At 36.3% G+C, this 20,520-nt stretch overlaps 1 protein-coding gene across 7 annotated transcripts in view; it reads right to left on the reverse strand.

The window, feature by feature from the left end:
* The window catches only part of PLEKHA5 (pleckstrin homology domain containing A5), a 168,290-nt gene that overhangs the window by 3,831 nt on the left and 143,939 nt on the right, over window positions 1–20,520 (reverse strand). For 3 of the 7 annotated variants that reach the window (XM_071551357.1, XM_071551360.1, XM_071551361.1), the window contains 13 exons: window positions 19,306–19,368; window positions 18,115–18,195; window positions 17,831–17,980; window positions 16,380–16,481; window positions 15,202–15,313; window positions 14,898–14,944; window positions 13,248–13,365; window positions 9,567–9,682; window positions 8,073–8,282; window positions 5,400–5,558; window positions 4,112–4,233; window positions 3,186–3,331; window positions 1,968–2,052 (listed from right to left, as the gene is read on the reverse strand). In XM_071551357.1, the coding sequence (XP_071407458.1) occupies window positions 1,968–2,052; window positions 3,186–3,331; window positions 4,112–4,233; window positions 5,400–5,558; window positions 8,073–8,282; window positions 9,567–9,682; window positions 13,248–13,365; window positions 14,898–14,944; window positions 15,202–15,313; window positions 16,380–16,481; window positions 17,831–17,980; window positions 18,115–18,195; window positions 19,306–19,368 (1,511 nt within the window). Of the gene's footprint in view, window positions 1–1,948; window positions 2,053–3,185; window positions 3,332–4,111; window positions 4,234–5,399; window positions 5,559–8,072; window positions 8,283–9,566; window positions 9,683–13,247; window positions 13,366–13,939; window positions 14,129–14,897; window positions 14,945–15,201; window positions 15,314–16,379; window positions 16,482–17,830; window positions 17,981–18,114; window positions 18,196–19,305; window positions 19,369–20,520 lie in introns of all 7 variants that reach the window. The other 4 variants (XM_071551365.1, XM_071551358.1, XM_071551364.1 and 1 more) reach the window with 2 other exon arrangements.

Consider the following 20,520-nt stretch of genomic DNA (forward strand, 5'->3'; position numbering starts at 1 on the left):
CACGTTGAAAGACGTGAGGAATCCCTCAGCAAAGCACAAAGTGCTGGAATACAGCCCAGGAGGTAAGGGCAGTAAATAGTGCAGGCAAGCAGTGTGCTTCATACATCTGCTCTGTGTGCTAGGCCCAGCTCGTGGCATGAGTTTGGTTTGGAACTCCTAGGAAACAATCAACAGAGACATCAAATGCAGCAATGTGGAATGTATATGCATGTAGCTGAAAGCTCTTCCCAACTCAATTCAAACACTGAACAGCCACCACAGATGTATTTTAAGTTCTGGAATCCTTTTCTCATCACGGTGAGGCATGTGCAAGCAGAGTATTAGTTTTACAAGTGCCATCTCTGATGTACCATTTTCTCATGAGCACTTAATGCCTCTTTGCAGAGCTGTCCTCAACACAGAAATTCTGTGTTAATGCAGCACTGGCCACAGGGATACAGCTGGCTGAGAGTGCCAAGGTTTGGGCAGCGAATCCTAAGGCAGGTCACTAAATGAGGGCTTTGCTTTTGCTAGTCTTGGATTTGCTGATCTGATCATTTGAGCTGATGACAAGAACTGAAAGCAACTTAATGCAATTGGTGATAAATTTCTGGTTGCTTCCCCTTTCAAGACAGACGTGCTGTGGCTACAGACAGATGCAGCAGTGCAGTTACAGTTTCACTACTGACCCAGAACTGAGCTGATGGGGGAACGTTTGCCCTATTTAAAAAGATGTATGATAAAGACATGCATATTTATATACTGAAACTGAAAAGAATTAACAGCAATCAGTATTTCCAGGAAAAAAATATCTTTTTAAAATGGATCTGTAATAAAAAATTGCATAAAAATACAAAAGCTCAAGCTAAACTTAATCATTACAGACCACACCCATCAGGAAGGCAGCAACAGTGTCAGGACTGAATGCGAAGATGGCATTTTCCACTCTTACATTTTCCTACCCTTAGCTCATATAGTAAAGGTACCTGTGATGACTAATAAGTCTAATTTTGCTAAGATAAAAGCTTGGCAATGGAGATTGGGACAGTAAATAAAAAAAATGCATTTTCAGATCTTCTCATGCTAAATGACTGAAAGTGTCTCAGTTTAAATTTTTTCTTGATTTTAAGGCTTTGTAGAGTTACATTAAGCTTTGGCATTTAGCATTGCCATTGCAACAAAGCTCATTCATTTAGTAGAAAGCTTATTTAAACAGGTACTTCCTGACAACAAAGAAATGTGGATTGATTTAAATGCTGGTAAAGTGCTGAAGCATTCACTCTAGTATCCTACTAATTTCCTTAAATGCTTGTAAAAACAAACAGGCATACTTGTATTTTCATTGCCATTCACTGAGTAGGTAACACTACAGGTAGGAATATGTAAATCTAGCCTAACCCATGCATTCTCACTTGATTCCTAGAAGCCACTATGACACGAGCTTCCTCTATAGAAACTACAAAAAAAATAAAAAAAGGAAGTTTTGTAATTGTTATGTTTCTTCCACTCTCATTTTTTCCCTTCCCCTTGTCACACCTCAGTCATCTCTATCTCTAGCTATCAACTCTTCAGGCCATCAAAGCACTCCCTGCATCACTAAGAGTCCAAACTCCAGGTGCCTGTTACCACGACTGAAACATCAAGATTAATTTGCACCTGTGCAGTGATGCTTATACCTAAACTATCTGCTTTGTAACAGCTCAGGTCTCTCATGTAATTCAGAGGGCTATTATCTTGCCAGTTGTGGAGAACTCCTTGATAAACCCATTAGCCCTTTCTCTTTGTACTCAGAGAGAGAATACACTCCTTGCAAGCAAATCAATACATGAATTTATTTGCTTTCTGGTTAGTTTATATTCGCCACTGCAGGTAACTTTGTCTTGCCTACAGATGTTTCTCAGGAAAACAACGAGAATATATATAGTTAGAAAAACATTAGAAACAGGAGGAGTGGAAAAAAAAGACATACTTCTCTTAACTATACACACATGAAATGTGATCCTTCTGTGAGCTGTGTCTGTGTAGATGGAGCTGGTGACAGTGAGGATTCTGGTGAAGAAGGCAAACTTTTCACTGCGAGTCAATCAGCAAAGAAATAAGATAAATACAAGTTACAGAAGCCATAATAAATATAAGCTTGAAAAACACCATTTCAAGCCATAGTAAACAAATAAAAGCTTAAAGACTTAAAATTTGATTAGCACAAAAAGCACAATGTCAGGGGAGAGAATAGTTGTTCTCAAAAAAGATAATTTATCTGGCTTAGAAATAACTAGTAGAACAAACATATGAATCCTGATGTGTTATGAATCTTGCAAAAAGAGGGGGGAAAAAAAGGTAAAATTTATGTGGTTGGGATTATCCTAGACCCACCTTTATATCCCAGCTCAGATTAACTGAGTTTTTTATTCTGCTGAGCAATACAAAATGGATATATGAGTTCTGGTTCTGATTATCAAGTCACAGAAAGGATTGTTGACTGCACCACAGAGGTCCAGGTCACCTTTTAAATGCATAAATTGAACGATTTGGCTTACTTAACCATTCCTATCAAAAAATAATCTTAATAGTGTCTTGAATTCTATGTTCTTCCTTCCCTCTCCCCTACTCACTCCCCTCTTTTTTCCCCTCTTTGCATACAGTTTTGCTTTATTCCAGCCTTCTTGCAAAGTAGTACACCACCAGTCATTGTATCAGGCAGTGTTTTCTGTTTCTTCATCTTTTCTTACTCCTCAAAACATGACCGAACTGAGGTCCTTTTACCTATCAGTTCAAAATCTAGATATATTGGAAACTCTTGAGGATTCCACAATCTTGGGCATATCTGAGGCCACTCAGTAGCAAGGAGGAATGGCAAAAAAATTTACGCATATCCAGACTGAGATGTTGTTCTCCAAGATGAATAGGGAGTGTTTGCTCCAACCAACAACTACAGTGTGACTCAATTTCTGGCAACAGTTATTTAGATCCCTAAATTATAAGCAACCATAAAATCTACATTAAAACCTCAGCAAAATGGAATTTCTGTAGCTGTCCACTGGGAAACTATTTTTCTCTACATTATAAAACTATGCACTTGACATGTAGACTAGCTCAGCACTTTCAATTCACAAGGGTTTCAGGGAATCAAAAGACATAATCAAAATGAAATAAAGTTTTACATATGTACTGTATAAGTTGTGCTTCAGTCCAACTCCTTTCCATACCTGCTGTTGCCTGATTTCCTTTTGAAGGCTGCGCTGCTAATTCAAATGAAGACATAATCCCTTCTTGTTCTTGAACACTAACTACTTCACTTTCTTCTGAGCTGGTTTTGGGTTTGTGGTTTGTAACTGTGGTCACACTCTGCAAGCTGGTTAATAAAAGCACAGCGTTTAGAACTTGCTCCAACTTAATTTCAGGTGTTAACCACTAAGTACAGGAGTTCTAATTTAATTTTCTACCATTAATAGAGAAAAATGTTGCAACTTGCAAGTCCATGTAGTATAAATTAAGCTTGCAATTTGAAACCTTCTACTTTGTGTAAAAAAAAGGGCACTTGAAATTTAATTCCTTCCCTTTACATACTCCTGCAGTTTCCTACTGGCGAAGGGTCCTGTGAGAAAGTAATGACCTAAAGTAAGAACTCACTCAGGACCTGCAGTGCAACTTACACTGAAGTTCTGAATCCAAGAAATATCCAAGACATAATATCCCTCTAATTCTGCAATCTCCAAAACAGCAAAGTAAAAATTAAAGCAGGAGGTGTAAAATAAAGTGTTTAGTTTGCTCCTAAACATCAGCAGTAAAGAGCTTGCCATGGAAGCCCTGGCTGAAGCACTTAAAATTAACTGATACAAACCCCGAAATGACATTATGAGATACATTTTGTAGGCCAAACAGGGATTATGAACACATTCTCTTTGTAAGTGGGGCAATTCTTGAAAATAAACATTGTTTCACCCACCAGCTCATCACCCCTTGCTGACCCCCTGCAGCAGTTAAGCTTCTCACTAGATTTCCCTATATGTAAACCCCTCAAAAACATATAAATCTACCTTTTCAGTATTTATGGCAGTGGCTTGGTCCGCTCAGCTAATAAATACAATGTACAATTTTAAAATAGCCTCTGAACATCTTGTTTTATTTTTACCTTATATCACTATCATGTGTTTCTTCCAATTTATTTTTCTTTTCTGCTTTCTCTTCATTACTCACTTCTTTTGAGTCAGATGCAACATGTGCATCTGATAAAAGATCATCAGTTTTTGACAGCTATAAAAAAAATGAAATCATGAAACAAAAAGCTGTAACACATACTAAGAGGCAGATAAGAAATACAGTACCAGGAAACAGTTTTATTAACAGACAAATTTTGCCATCATGTATACTTAGTAACTCAGAATTACATAACTTACGAAATTTTTATCCATATCATTCAGGTTAATAGAGTTATCCTGAAACTTATACCAGAGCCAATGGGCAGGGCTTGACTAAATAACTTCCAGAACTCATGTGAACTCCATGGATTGCAGCCTGCCTATTTTCATGCTATCCACCTCTTTCACAATGCCAACAGAGATTCCAGATAATGGAATATATTGCTGATAAGGATGAATGCTGCCCTTAAAGGCCTGATTAGATATACCAATGTAAGTGTATTACATAATTTTCCTTTAAAAGATTTACATATTTAACTAAGCAACAGATTCTCAATAGAAAGTGGTTTTAAAGAGCAACAATAGAAGTTAATTATTTGATTTTTTTTTACCATTCTCCATCAGATATATATTTATAAAAACTAAATATAAAATAGGAAAACAAAAGAAAAAATGAATAAGGAAAAAGAAAAGCAAAGGATGATGATGAATATGGCTACAGAACAAGAAAAAAAATGTCTACACAATACTTAAAAAAAATTAAACTATAAGCAGGATGTGATTATGCAAAAAACAACTCTAGTAATCTATTCCTCACAATCAGCCTGGTTTTGCTGAGTGTTCAGGGCACTTTAGCACCAGCAAGACCAAGGTGATTCACTGCCAAGTGAGTTTGAAACTATTTCAAGACAGAAATCAAATTGGTGACTAAAAAGCACAAAATACAGTTACTGCCTCCTTCCTTTTGTAGATTGTTGTGTCAGCTTTATTTTGCTTTTTATAATCTATTTGATGCACTACAGCCAATCAAGCAAAATTTCAGGTGTAATAAATGACTGTCAAAAATGAGGATAGCCTAAGCAAGGAATAGATCAACTATTACATATACAAGAAAATTCAATGTCTCACTTACAGACAGATCTGATAAATTTTTGTGTTTCTCTCTAGAATATTGTGTATCCAAAACTAAATCTTTATCTTCCAAGCAAAGGGAATTTTCCATACTCTGCTGTCTACTGCGAGACAGGGTGGTGAACAATTCAATAAGGGAGAATTCAGTACCTCTTCAGGAAAACCTGAGTTATGCTCTTGTTCTCCATCGTGTTCTAGTTGCGCTATTTCTTCTCCAGGACTTCCATTATTTTGTTTCAAATTATTTTCTCTACTGGTGCTCTGTAATTCCTTCATGTTACTAGATACAATATCATCCTTTTTTCGATTCTGTGGGACAAAATTGATATATAGATGTATTATTATAAAATCATCACAGTCTCAGTTCTCAGTCTTGTGGTGTCCTCTGAGTGTGATAAAATAAAGTACTTAAAAACCCTTATCTGTACCATATTGCAATAAGGAAAATGGAAATGGTTAAGGACTTAGATTTTTCTCATTTTTATACCTTTTAAAACAGTTCAGCCTAACATTCCTTTGTTAGATTATTATACTTTCTGCACCCCACTCTTCAGCTTTTCGATGCCACCTTTATCTTCTGAAATTTTGTTCATATTTAAGCTCAGTCACACACAAGCTTAGTAACATTCTTACTTGCATTCATAAGCACCATTCATTTTATAAAATAGCTTTTCTTGGCTTTAAAAAAAAAGGATAAAAAACTGCTTTCAGCACAAAATTCACAGTGCTGCACCTGTGTGCACTTTTTCCAATTATCTTGGGTATCCTTCAAGCCTCTGCTGTGAACTGATTTAATAAAGAACAACTTAGCATCTGATAATGGTAGAGGATATTACTTATTCCTTAAAAAATCATCTGTTGCACAGAGAATAAGTTGATATAAAAATTTCGAGGAAAGATGGTAAAAGTGTGTTAAGATTTTAAACTGTGAACATTATATTGTCAGAGCAGCAAACTGAAGTGACGTTCATTTCATCAAAGAACTAGGGCTGAGAAAAATGGGAGTCATAAAAGCAGTAAATCTTGAGGCTGAATTCCTGTGATTTAACACATGCACACTATTAAGAGGAAATTCCATGTAAGTTAGTTCATAAATCAATCTCTTCACTTTCCTAAATTAAAGTATGTGTCCTTATCAAACGCTGTTCCCAATAACAATTGTGAAGCAACTTCCTTTTGTATTATGGTAATCACTTAAAAATTACACAGCAGGCCATTTATAAAATCCATATTTTCCCTCCACTTCTTAAATAACCAAACCACAATCGAAAAGACTTCCAGCAGTTAATGCCATTGCACCATTTTTCTAAAAATCAATAGACACAGAAACCATGCTTTTAAAAATAAAAACTATTACTACAGCATAATACCTCATCTTGGGGCTTTTTGCCAAATAGCATTCTGGAAGAATTAAAGCTGTGATAGAACAAGTGATTTTTTGTAGCCTGGGCTACCAGATAAATATTCAATTCAGACATCATCTCACGTATGCTATAAATTTCTCATCATCCACAGAGCCCTGATTTCACACAGAAGGCTGAAGAACTTGCTGACGTGAACAAAATTCTTTTGGTGGAGGATTTGGCCCCTTCCCCCACTGTGCTGGCTACCCAGGTACGACAGATATGACTGCAGCTTCCTCACCTTGAGGCATGAAATGATACCAGAGGGAAGTGGTAAAGCTTAAACACCTCTGTTAATACTACCACAAAAAACATCTGCAAAGCTTTGCACATCCTCTTCTCAAGAAAGGCAGTGCTAATCACAAAAATATTTGTAGGAACTCCATTCATATACAGCATTCATGATGCCAGCCCAGATATTCACTGTCCCCTGGGGATCCAGTGTTCTTGAAGGAAAAGTAACTGTTGTATAGCTTTGAAGGCAGTTTAGCATGCTCAGAGGGAAAAAAAATATCTAAAATTTAATTAGAAATATGTGATTGCTTAACACTGAAATGCATTTAATCTGATTTTGGAAAATCAAATGTTTAAATGCCTACAGAACAAAAAGGAAACCATTTCCATACCAGTGTAAAAAAAAAGTCAATAAACAGTGTGGTTTGAAGAAAAAACTACGCTAGAAGATTAATAAAAACCCCAAACAAACCAAAACCCCAACTCCATTAAGCTATTGAAAGAGAAAACTACTTCTTGGCAGTTAGAAAGTAGTAGGCTGCCTAATATCCACTATCCTGAATCTGGATTTAGTTGGACTTTGGTTTTTTTTAGGTAGATATTCAGGATAGTATTTCCTGGTTAATGACAAGCACTCATATCTTCCTTCTCTCTCCCCACCCTTTACCTTTGAACAAACTGCTAAGGCAAAGAAGTGAGTTTAAGAATGAGTGAAAACAAAAGTGCAAGTTCTATTTTTATGTATAATTTATGAGCTCAAAAACCACAGCAAAAGAGTACCAGTTAGGAGCCACAACCATAAATATACATTCCTACCTAAAAATGTTACAGATGTTTGAATATATTACTTTCAACATCAACTGAATTATGATCCTCCCTGATACTGTTTTTAGCCACAAACCTTGCAATTTCATGTTGTTGGCTAAATTTGAAAAAAACCCCAAAACAACCAATCCCTGTTAACAAATATTACAATGCATAATCAAATGTATGTAGATTTGAACTATTTATTTTCCAAAAAGACAAAGCAGTGACTTCTGTGATTAGGTGCAAGCATGAATCAAAATTGTCCTCTTCCTTTGTCCTGTGTCTGGCAAAGAACTGTGACTCTGTACGAGCAGCTTCAAATAGACATCTTTGGTTATTAACTGGACACTTTAAAGCTTTTGAGCAACACAGGACCCACCTGTGCCAATTTGAATGGATTTTCTCTGACATATGACAAACTCTGTGAAGGAGACTGGTCTGAAACACCAATAATGTTGAGCCCTTTCCTCTTTTCTCTCAGGCAAGCTTGTTGGTGTCTCTTTATTCTTTCCATCTGTTCCTCCACAGTCATTCGAGGCCGTGAGGTTTCTGCAAGACACAGCTGCTCCACTGCACTTCTTGGTCTTTCCTTAAATGGAAGAATATGTATATATGTGTTTTAAAAAAAGCAAGATTTCAAACTTCAGAAATGGCCACCTAATGATCTACTAAAAAGCAGAAAAATAGTGGGCAAATAAAGACCTCCTATGTATGTGAAAAAGTGAAAGTACCAAATATTAATAAATTAACCCCAAAATTCAAAATAAAAGGAAGGAATAATTTACTTTTTTAAACAATAACATTGCCATCATCAATAATAAACACTAAGAAAATGGGTAGATGCTCTCTCAAAGCCATCCTGTCAAGCTGAAACAATTTACCAGACGTTATACAACTGGCAAAAACACAAGTTATTTGACTGAGACAAAAACATAATTGAAATTTAATGATCCAGGACATTTATACCAGTTGATCTAATAGTGATTTTTGCCTTTTTATTTCAGGAAAAACTACAGCTGGGCATCATTTAACAGCAAGTGCAGATTGAAACTAAGTGAGTTTATTACCACTTAAAAATCTGTAATTCTATGCATTACACTTTTCCAAAATAGCAACTATCACTTTACCTACTCTGTTGTTGAAATTCAATAATTTTCAGACAAATCTGTACTTTGTATGACAGATAAAAATCGACTTCAGGCTAATCAGCAGCATTCAGTACATTAACAGTAACTGATTTCACTGATGAAAAGTGAAAGTTCTTTCTCCAGTCAACATCCTGTGAGTTTCTCTCTCCTCTCACACTCTTTCTACAACTTTTCTTCATGCTGTAACTATGGCAAGTTTTCCTTTTTTCCGTGTGATCTACTTGTAAATGTGTTTTTAACCCAGAGACTACAGAATTCTCAACCTGAATTACAAGCTTATTACCTACATACTTCTTACTGTACCCTTATTTTTTGCTCCTTTAGGAATTTTCCAAATCACTTTAGTAATGAAATAAATAAAAGCCAGTATTTGTAATAAAAGGGCTGTGAAATTGCCCCAGAAGCTAAATACAAGTCCTTCAAAGTTTTCATCTAAGATGCCTCATATCCTTTCAACTCATGACTCAAATTCAGTAGCTTAGCAGATTTATCATTATCATTTAGTTCTTGCCAAGTTTGAGCATCTCCATGCAGTTTAACATACACGACATCTATAATTTTGTCATTCTTTCTACAGCTATCTCCATTAATCCAGTGTATGGTGTTTCAATAACATTGACATTTTTGGTAAAGAAAATTAAAAAGATAACTTCAGCTTTTGGAGAAACTACAGAACTTAAACTTAGAAAAGAGCACTATCCTTCAATGCTCAAAGGTTAAAATACCGTTCTTAGATCTATCTTCTTATTCTTCCTCAAAGTGACATAGGATGCTATTGTTGAAGACTCTGGTGTTGGTGATTTGGTTCTGGGTGGTACAACTCCCACCGGAAAATGTGAGCCTGCAAAACAGTAAAGCAGGAAATAGTGTTGTCAGCCTTGGGAACTCTTCCTCAGAAGACAACAAAGATCTTGAAGTCTAACTACACGTCTTTTAAGGAAAATAGCCCCTGGCCTGAGGTGGAGCAAATGGAACAAAACATGGGGAACGACTGCATGTGGCACAAGAAGCTCCTAGTCATAAAAACAACAGGGAGACACAGAAAAATATTAGGTAGTTCTGTGTGCAATTGTTCCCAGATGGCTCAGGGAGAATTACAGGGAAGATGGCTGAGCTAACGGACAGCAATCCTGGGGACTTTTTATGGAACGGAGGTTGGGAGGCCAGTGAGATGCCCAGGTAACCCTATCAGTGCTGTCACTTAAGGCCAGGCTTACAAGATTGCAGTGTCGAAATACTGAATTTAGCAAAAATAGGACCAAAGACAAAAAGTAATTCTGTGTGGGTTTCTCATTTGGAAAGAAACAAAGTCTGTGAAACGTAGGGGAAAAGGCAGATGGGAAAGAACAGGCATGGAATAATAGAGAGGAACAGGAATGCAAGAAGCCAGCTTTGCATAGGCAAAGTGCTGGTCAGTGTGCTTGTCTGGTCGTGCTTTAGCACTGCATCATGTCCTGTCTTCTTATTAGATTTTATTCAGTAAAGTGTTTTCCATTTCCTTTGTGAATATGCTTTCCCTTTTGTGCATGAGACATGCCAGTGACCTTCAAGCCAGGCGAGCTTGCCAGTAGGAGACAGCTACAGAAGGTCAGAGGTCTGGGGCCAAAAATGGGAAGGTCTGCAGGTCTGGGGATCAGCTACCAGAGGGACCCTGTGTCTGGGACTGCTGCCACGGAGAAGCTTTTGACTGTGAGATCCTAATGAACTTAAGGTAAGAGTAGATAGCAAGCAGAACACATGGTGTGGGAGCCAGCTGCCCAAGAGACCTCAGGTCTAGGATTTGGAAACTGGAGAGGCCAGAGGTACTGAGACTTGACAGATGAAGATACCACAGGTCCAGCAGCTCCTGGGTGGATTGACTTGTGTGTGTGCACACATGTGCTCATGTCTATATGGGAATGAGATCAGCTGGTGAGCTTTGAGCCTGGCCAGATTGTGGAGCTGAAGGTGTTCTGTGTCCTGCTGCCTGCTACATTCAGCTTCTCCTAACCATATTCATCATCACTCTTCCTACTTAGAGAAGCCCTGCCAAAATGTAATTAAGCTGATAGAAAACTGAAGTAAGTTAAAATTTACAATTAAGTAACACTTTGTTTTCGCATCTTGATACATGCAGTAAGTAAAACTATGAAAAATATTGTTTGCTTGATTACCTAAAAAAACCCCTATGACTTCTTCAACAATCAAATTATTTCTACTTGCTTTTCCTGAGGTTTCACAGATTTTAGAGGATACATTGATTCAGTGAAGGCTCATCTCTTTCTCCAACTCTTTGACAGGCCCACAAAATAGTCTGGAGGTATTTAAATGCCCTTGAGTGAAATCCATCACTTAAATCAAAAACTATAAAGCAACAGTTTCGGTCTCCCTTAAACATAAAAAGGATAAAACACAGCAGAAGTTAATTTTCTTTTTGTGCCACCTTTTTAGGTACTACACAGGTCATAAATATTCCTCTGGTCTCAAAAAGCTGTAAGGATTACTTTACATAGTCCCATTAAAACATTTTTCCTTAATTGCCGATGTTTGAAAAGAGAGGGAAAGGGCTGAGAAATGTTTAGCACAGCAAAGTGCACACTGAACTAGAAAAATATTTTTAAATTTCCTCTGAAATTTATTAATTTTTAGAACCACTCTCCAAAAGAAATGGCATCATTAGGTATGACTTCTTGAAACACAATGAAAGAAAAAATGCAGAGATGAAATTCCTTTCGAGTTTGTTTCCTCTTCAGCTTAAAAACTGCCAAGATAGAATGGCATAAAAATGTTTGTTGAAACAGCATATAGCTCTAAAGGCATATCAACTCTAAAACCACCCAAACAATCAGAAATGGTTACATTTTTCCCTGCTGCATGAGGATTGTTACTGTGAGTGAATGCCCAGAAGAAGAAATATCTGTTAGAAAATTCATATGCTCAAATGCATGGACTGGATGATTAAACACCGCTATGATATACAACAGAATGAAGTGAGTTTAAGAATATACAAAGCCTCTCACTGCTTGCTACCACTGCAGCTATTCTGTCCCCCACCCCTAAATATTATTTATATTAGAAGAATTTGTGTTATTGCTTTCCCTGACTTACTGTTTTTCTACAACTGGACATAATAAAATTATTTCTGTCTTTGAGATAGAAAGCAGATTGGTGTGCTCCAAAAGTATCAGGTTTCTTTATATAGTCAGTGTAGGCTTTGCTATTTTGTCTTGATCATTACTTTATCTCTTGTCATAAAATACTGTGAATAATCTGGAACATCACACATCAATAAAACCTAGGCATGTTTTCAGAAAGGCAAGCTCCTCAGTTTAGTTGGTTGATGATTACCAAATCTCAGGCTAAACCCTGCATTCTCCACCAAGTTAACAGAGATTTAATACATAACTTACCATTAAATCTCAGCAAATACCAGAGTGAATCTGAATTGACTAATTGTCTAGCAAGTGCAAGCTTAATTATGTCATAGGGCCATTCACATTGTTTGCACTCAGACTATGGTAACCTTAGTTTTAAAATCCTCCATTTACTGTTCTGATGAGAACAATATCCTCGTGTGATCATAATTCTTGGTAAAATTCCGGTACCATTGCACCAGCCTGCTCTGCAAATGCTGAGTGAAACTACCAAAACAGGGGCAGTGATCCCGCTGGTACTGGAAACATCAATTATTACAGTAAAAAAACCCCTGACTTTAGTTACTTTCTCTCAAAGTTCTTAATATGGGGTTTGGGAGATGCTAAAGCTGAGCATTTTCCCAAAGTCACCTTTAACAAACTATTCTGTGTGTTTTAACAAACAGAATTGAGAAGCACTTCCTGGTAAAAGACTCTACCAAGCAATTAGTAGCTTTTATGGAAGCTAGATGAAGAGAAGAATCTAAAGCATTTAGGAATTGCTAAGACCTTTATTGTCTGTACACTCCAAGGTCATGATCATTATTCCTATTATATCAGAGGACAGAAGGCAATTCAACAATTACAAGATTAAAAAAAAGAAAAAGACATTGTTTCCCTGCCTTATGAGAGCCTGAAAATTCTGTGGTGCTGCCTTTTTGGACGTTTCAGCGACATAACATCAGGAGCTTGATTCAAAAACTGAGTAATTGTTCAAGGGCAAGAACATAAAATGGGTAATTGTTCAAGGGAATGGTGTGTGGGGAATGTGAGTGATGTGATTAGACATGGTGTCAATAAGGATTTCAGGGTTGTTGGTGACTGTAATGTTTGATTTTTCTGCGGTGTAATTGACTGAAATCTTTCTCGTCATGTAATTAAATCATTATTTTATTGTAGAAGCTTTTTCATCAAACTGAGAAATGGACAGGCTACAACGATGTAGCTTCTGTAACACAGTTAAACTCTGCATTCCTTGTGAAAAAGCCGAAAGGTTGTAAACCGGGGACAAACCTTTAGCTGTAGATTCTGATTCTGAAATTTGTTCTGTTTTTTCTTCACCATTAGACTCATCTACTTCTGCTACTGTAGTTAACTCCGGTTCGCTCTTATAAAGCCTATAATCAGGACCCTGAGGAACATCAAGTTATGAGGTAAATAGCCAGGCATTTTTGTACAAGTATTCATGTCTTAAGACTCAAACCAGTTATTTTGTGATGACTCTGCTCTCACTTTAAGACAGTGTTCCATTGTTCAAGTGCTATTGCAGAAGTTTTTCTTTGTAGCTAATTTGAGTAACAACATTTGCAGATGTTCAGAAATTACAGAAAAAATTGCTATAAAGATGCAGAGTGGTGAGTTTTTTTAAATGATCTTTCAGAAAGAAATTGGTATAAGTTTCAAAAACTGAGCCTAGAGCTCTTTAAGAACTAATGAGGAAGAGAATCTAATTTTCTGAAATGTACTTGGATAAAAAAATTTAAGTCTTAAGACATTTTATAGACGCACAGAATATATGGCAGGATAATGTGAAAAGTCAATGATGCAGCTATAAACAAAACTAAGTAAACAAAAGTAGAACCATAACACAAAAGTAAAGTAAAACCATAACACAAAAGTAGCTGGATGAGTAAATAAAAACTGTGACTGTGTAAAGGAAGGAGGGAGGATGCTTCAAGAACAACGTGGCAGTTTAAGCCACTTACACAGTAAGATCCATTTCTCTGATATCCTTGAACTTGGTGAATCTTCTTTTCTTCTGTCAGATGTACTGGGCCCCTGCTATAACAGAGCAAGGAGCTGCTATCACTGGGCAGAGGGGGGATTATGGGAGGATGCTCTGTAAAGTCATAGGACCGAGGGAGTGGAGGACGAGGTGGGACTACTTCCTCTTCCTAAAGATTGTAGAATAGTCACCTTATTTAGATGTGCACACCTGTTACAATTATTTATAACTTAAAAAGAAAAATACATTACCATGGCTACACCAGCTATAAATTTTGGAATTAAAGGGACAATGTCACATTGAAAAAAAAATTCTAATACCTGCACTTTCTTTTGGATGTGCAAACTCTCTAAATCATCCCTTTAAAATTTGAATTCCTTATCTTTTTAAAGACTTTTACATAAATCAGACTTTTGGAAGGTGCTGTAAGCCACATGTACTTGCACATACTTTAGATAACAATGACAATGTCCCTTTAAAACTGTAACTTCTAGCCAGATTTTCAGAGAACTTGAACATTTGGGAGCTCCCACAGTTTTAGCTCTTCTTGTGGGTGCTCTGGCCATCTGAGAACCCGGCTCAGTATTTGAATAGACATATAAAGCAATCTATTTCTTCCCATGAGAAGTGTGGTGGGTAGAAAACAAATCCAAAAACCAGGGTTTATATTTTTACAGTAACAGCCTAAGGAGAGGAAAAGTTGAGAAATGGAAAAGAGAAACATACCAGTGAGTATATAAAGACACAGAACAAATGAAAGTGTTAGAATTACTAGTGGAGCTATCAGTCTTTAAAAGTAGTTCATAATGCAATATTTTCACAGAAACATACTGAACACATACTTCGGACATCCTTAAAATATTTAAGATGTTAATTTTTTATCATAGCTATATTACAAATTCAGTGATACTAAATTAGTAAATATGCTAAAACCATACCTCATTTTTATATTTAATAGATGAAAACGTCCTTGCTACCATGATGCCTGTTTGAGGGAAGAGGGAAAGGTGTACAAAAACAAAGAGAAAAAAAGTTTTCAATAAACAGCTTTTAAAATATGAATTACAACCTGTTGCTTGCAAACAAATTACACAAAGCATCAACTTCAAATAGATGATTGTTTCTTCTTTTCTCAGTAATTGTATGATATTTTCAAACATACAAAGGCAACTATGGAGCTTATAGTTTAAAAATGTGTATGATCCAATTTCATTTCCTGTGAGATAAAAACAATCATTTTACCTGCTTCTGAAGAGCTTCTTTGCTGTTTATGTTTAAGTAAACCCTCCATGACATCCTGAATTCTCCACAGTTCCTTCTGAATCTGAGCACGCTGTATCCCTGCTGACTCAGTCTGCAAGTAAACAGCACATATAGGCCATACATTAGAATACATAGCAAGTGGGAAAAAAAAGAGAAAACCTTTTGTTTTCTTTAGACTACACTGCATATCCTTTCACAGTGAAGGAAAATAAAATACAGTAATGACACTCTCCTTTCCCATGAAAGTGCAATATGCAAACATTGTCTAGATCAAAAAGTTAAGATTAACAAATTTCATAATGCATCAGCTAATTTGACAGCAATCTGCTAGTTCAAACTTCACTTCAAGAACAAAATTGTATGTACACTCTCCAAAGAAAATCCAAGCAAACTTTGCACAGGAGACCTACTTACAACAATAGAAAAGGAACCATCAGTAGCAACCCCAAAACAGATGGAGATGAATGTGGTGTTTCCATACTAACAAATAAATGTATTTACATTCTTGGTCATGCATCCTTTGGGCCACGTAACTCAATTTTTTCAGTTTTTGGGCTTCCTTGCTGCATAGAGATCAGTCCTTGGAGCAAACCTTTAACACAGACCACACCCCTCTGCCTGTTCCAGGTAATGTGTGCACATCTCTGTGTCCATGTCCATGTCTCTGTGTGTCACAGAAAGCTCTCCTGAGAAATTCAGAACCTACACTACCTTTCCAGTACTACACGGCACAGTAGTGGGTACTGAGATACAAACAAAGGGTTCTGATGTGTAAGACCTGAAGCAACACCTAGAACATTTTTGTAACACTTTCTTCTGATACAATGACTTGATTACCTTTTAAAATATTCAGTTAAATGGAAAGACTTATGTAAAGGTTTAATATGACTGTCTCGGCAATTCAGGTCTGAGAAAACCACCCCATTTTGAACCTCATCACTGAAACAGAAAGAGGAAGCTTCCAGACACAGGAAAATCAGTGCTATAGCTTCAAAAAATAGGAAAAGCTGAAGACTTCTTCAGAACTTACCAGGTATTAATATAAATTAAAAGTTTGTAAGTAAATGCACCACATGTCCACCTTTTTCTATTGGTATAGCTTTTAAACAAACTATAAATGGAAGTGAATTAAGTGCACTTTGAGATCTATGCCACACCTGAATTTCTCCGAGCCGATCAAGTTGCTCCTGCATATGGTTCCTTGTTACAGTTACATCATACTCCAATTTATCATATTCTCTCCAAGCTCTTTCCAGTTCCTAAGTATAAACAAAAGTAAAGAATTACAGATGCCTGTTCAAGTTAAAAAAAAAATTAAAAACCTCCTATTTTTCTTTTTCCGGTGGCATGAAACTTCATGAAGCAAGGCATAAATAGACACTGGCAATAAATAAAGGTAATTTAGAGAATGCAGCTCTGAACAGCTTTTTGATGTTCTAATGATACTGAATGGAATTCAAACAAACAGTATTTGTCATTTCACAAATAAAAAAGATAAGCAAGGGCAAATTCTTCAGAATCTGTCTTTATAGTCAGCAGGCATGTGGGTCTTAAGCTGTCTCTCCACCGAGGCAGAAAACCCACAAAAATGGATGCAAATTTGTGTCTTTTATCACACAGAATACACATGTGGGAGTGCACAGCATGTGTGTGCATATGCAATGCATTATGCAGACAAATGTAAACCACCCAAGCCCGCCTGTAAAGCTGCCAGTGAGTGCCCCAGGCCTGCTAATACACTACTGTTCTACATAGGGGAAATTACAATCACCAGAGGGAAAAGGTGGAATAAAAAAAAAAATTAAAAAAAATCCTTCTTTGAGGTCAGCTTGACCATCTCACTTTTGCAGCCTACATCAAGCAATTTACTCAATTTCGCATAAATTAAAAAGTTAATGAGATAAAATGTATCTTGAGGATTTCCTTTCCCCTGGTTCCCTTTTCCTTGTCCAACCAATTCCTTTTACAAGATAGTGTAACAGTATTTCAGGGCCTACATCGTATCAATTTCACCACAGCTCACCACTGGAATTTGACACTGAAACACATTTTTGGATATATATCTCAGTAGAGAAAAATTATTACTTGCCTTGTCATTTCAGTGTAGGAACCATCAAAAAAAGTGGAAAAGGACAATAAACACCATTTTTCTTCCTTTTTTTTAAAAGATTTTGAAAGTGCATAACTTTTAGATATAATGGCCTACTATTAAGAAACCATGCCAGTATAATCTTTTCTTCTTTTCATTCAGCAGCTGCTTTTGCTTCAAATAAGTTACCTACCTGCTCAAAAAAAGTTCGTGCTTGCCATTATTTTGCCACCATGTGAAAGTATATTTGCATTATTTACTTCATCTGTAGTCAAATTTTCATAATATAAAGATGATAATTACCACAGCAATGAAGTCAGTATGTACAAAAAAAAAAGCCTACTTGATGAACATAGTGAAAAAATCACCTTCCACCTACCTTTGACAAAAATACAAGAAAAAGACAACTGATTTTTTGCTGGGATGCAATAAAAACTAACCAAAGACAACCCAATTAAGTATGTGAACATAACCATTTCACACTTTGTTGAGTTTCCCTGGAAAGAACCTGTTACTTACTGCAGTGGCTCGTGATACTTCTCGACAAGTGCTCAGGAGTCCGTTCTGCAAGTCATCTCTCTGCAAGACTACGTTTTGTATGGCTGCGGGATTATCTGCATTCATTTCTATCTCCTGACTTGCTGAGAGCAAAGCTTGCTCAAGCGTGTACTATTGTAATAAAAAGAATTATTTTTAATGTTCGGCATCATTGGTCTGATTTTCGTTTTATTTCAGTTATCAATGTTCTGATAATAAGCATGTAAAATAACATCCACTTTAGGTAATAAATACAATTGTCCTACTTTCTCCTTGTGTAGCTGTTGAAGCTTCTCCTCCAGTGCTTGCACAACTTTATCCTGTTCACATAAACGGCTAAGTTTAGCCTAATATAGAAGACAAAATTATCACAATTAGCACTTTATTATATACATCTTCAGTAATCAAGATGTAAGATCAAATCATGACACAAATCTATATAAAATGCTATTAAAACAATATATGAATTCTAAAATTATAAAGGCATCAGTCTTGCATTTTCAAATTACTTAAGAAATTCTCTTAAGAAACTATGAAATAGTTGTTATTACACCTTAAGAAACAGCATGGCTCAAAACATGTAATTTATGATTCTACAGCTACATCTTTACCAACATAATGATAGGTATTAAATACAATTTTAATTTGCATATTGCTCAGTATTATAAAGACTATTGTGTACATTCCCAGTCTGTCCCATGGTTTTCCAGGTGACAGATTTCCATAGTCAGCTACTAGTCCTATCCATCCACTGCTCGTATTTAGCTCTGATCAAGGCTTGGCTATGACTGAAGCTGCTCCACTCCAGCTCCACTTGGAGCATATACTGCTCAGTGCACTCCAATCAATTTGAAGCAGTTTACTTTTCTATCTGAATAGCTGTTTTGGTTCAGCTTGTGCTCCTTTGCCTTTTCTCTTTTATTTTTAAAGTAACATCCCTTAAACCATTAGGTCCACTCTTAGTTGCACTGTGCAAGAATGACTAGACAGGCATCTATGTATGCATATACACTATGGCTATGTGTGTCTTTTTCACCACCAGTTTTACACCAGTCCTCTTTTCTTTAGTAACAACCCAATACTCTAAATGGCAACTACCTGTGCCAAAATCCAGTTTTGGAGTATCCATCACATTTCCAGAGAAATTATACCTCTTGTGCTTAAAATTGAACTACCACTACAGAGCTTTTCACTTGTAAAGTAATTAATTCCTTTCTAGAAGATATTCACCTTTGAACAGCTATAATACTTGAAATTCCAGCCTACAGTGTAATATTTTCTGCAAGTTAGAAGCTTATTACAAAAAGTCTCATGCCCCTCAATTTAACAATCCAAATTCTGTTGACAATCACCTCTATGAAGTGGGTTTCAAACTCAGAAGCCAAGGGGGAAATTATTATCAAAATAAGGAGAACAATACCAACATTTCCAAGGAAGAAGAAATACAAATGACTTACATCAATGTCCAGCTCTTCAGCTCTATATTTGTATAGTGTACCCCTACATTCTTCTTGTGTTAACTATAAGGAAGAATAATATTGCCATAAAACAACTTAATTGGACTATGAAAATGAAACTACTGTTCAGCTTAAGAGTTTTAACACAGAAAACAGCTTTTGCTTTAAAGTCAAACATACCACATTGAGCAATATATTTTTAACCTATATATATTAATGAAGGTAAGTAAATGGAATGCCAAGCAGACTATCAGCAGAAAGTTGCATTAACTTAACAGGCAACATTTCTAATGCAAACTGGAGTTTTAAAGGTGTACAACTAACTCAATCAAACATGGACTACGTAGGGAGATGAAACTGCCAGAGTACACCTAGACACGTTAGATATTCTATGATTCTATGATTTAGGTTTTGTTATGTGAATTCTAAATACAGGGTCTCATTATAGTTGGAATTAATCATTCTAGGCCCACTAAAGTCAGGTGTTTTCACAAGGAGTATATTCTCATGCAAACATGAAACCAGGATAGAATGACCTAAGTTTACAACATATATGTCAAGTATCTTGTTACAGACATAAGCACACTTTAGTGCTTACTTTTTCACGGGGATTCCCTCCCATTCAACAGTGCTACCAGAAATGCCATAAATAGAAGGTCTCTTATTTTGTCTTTGGACTTAGGCAAATTTGCCTCCTCCTGCCAGTTATGATGCAAGTTATCCTCAAACTGCTTTCACACATCTCCTCTAAGATCTTAACCCTTTCAATCTGTTACTGACCAGTAACAAGATTTTAAAACATTTTACAACAAAAAAGATAGTTCCCAATTTTACAATGGACTGTCACACACAATAACTACTTAATGTCCTACACAGCAAGTATGGATATAACACCATCAAGCTTCATATTGTATTTAATTAAAAACAGTGTGTATTGATAGTTCCAACATAGATGCTTTCCTCTCATGTATCTGTCATAATTAGGTCACCATGACTTAATAGTACAAGAAAGACTATAAAAACACAAGTCCATGTTCAGGGATACTTATAAATAAAAGGAGTAGGGAAGGGTTAATGAGACAAGCATTCCGAACATAAAATAAATCTACAACACACTAAAGTGTTTCATTTCAAGATATTATGTCCACATACCTCATGCAAATGCACCTGGTGACAATTTAAAAGTATGTATAGTGTATTAAAACCACACAACAA

The sequence above is a fragment of the Pithys albifrons genome, chromosome 3 (genome assembly GCF_047495875.1).
Source record: "Pithys albifrons albifrons isolate INPA30051 chromosome 3, PitAlb_v1, whole genome shotgun sequence".
NCBI lineage: Eukaryota > Metazoa > Chordata > Aves > Passeriformes > Thamnophilidae > Pithys > Pithys albifrons.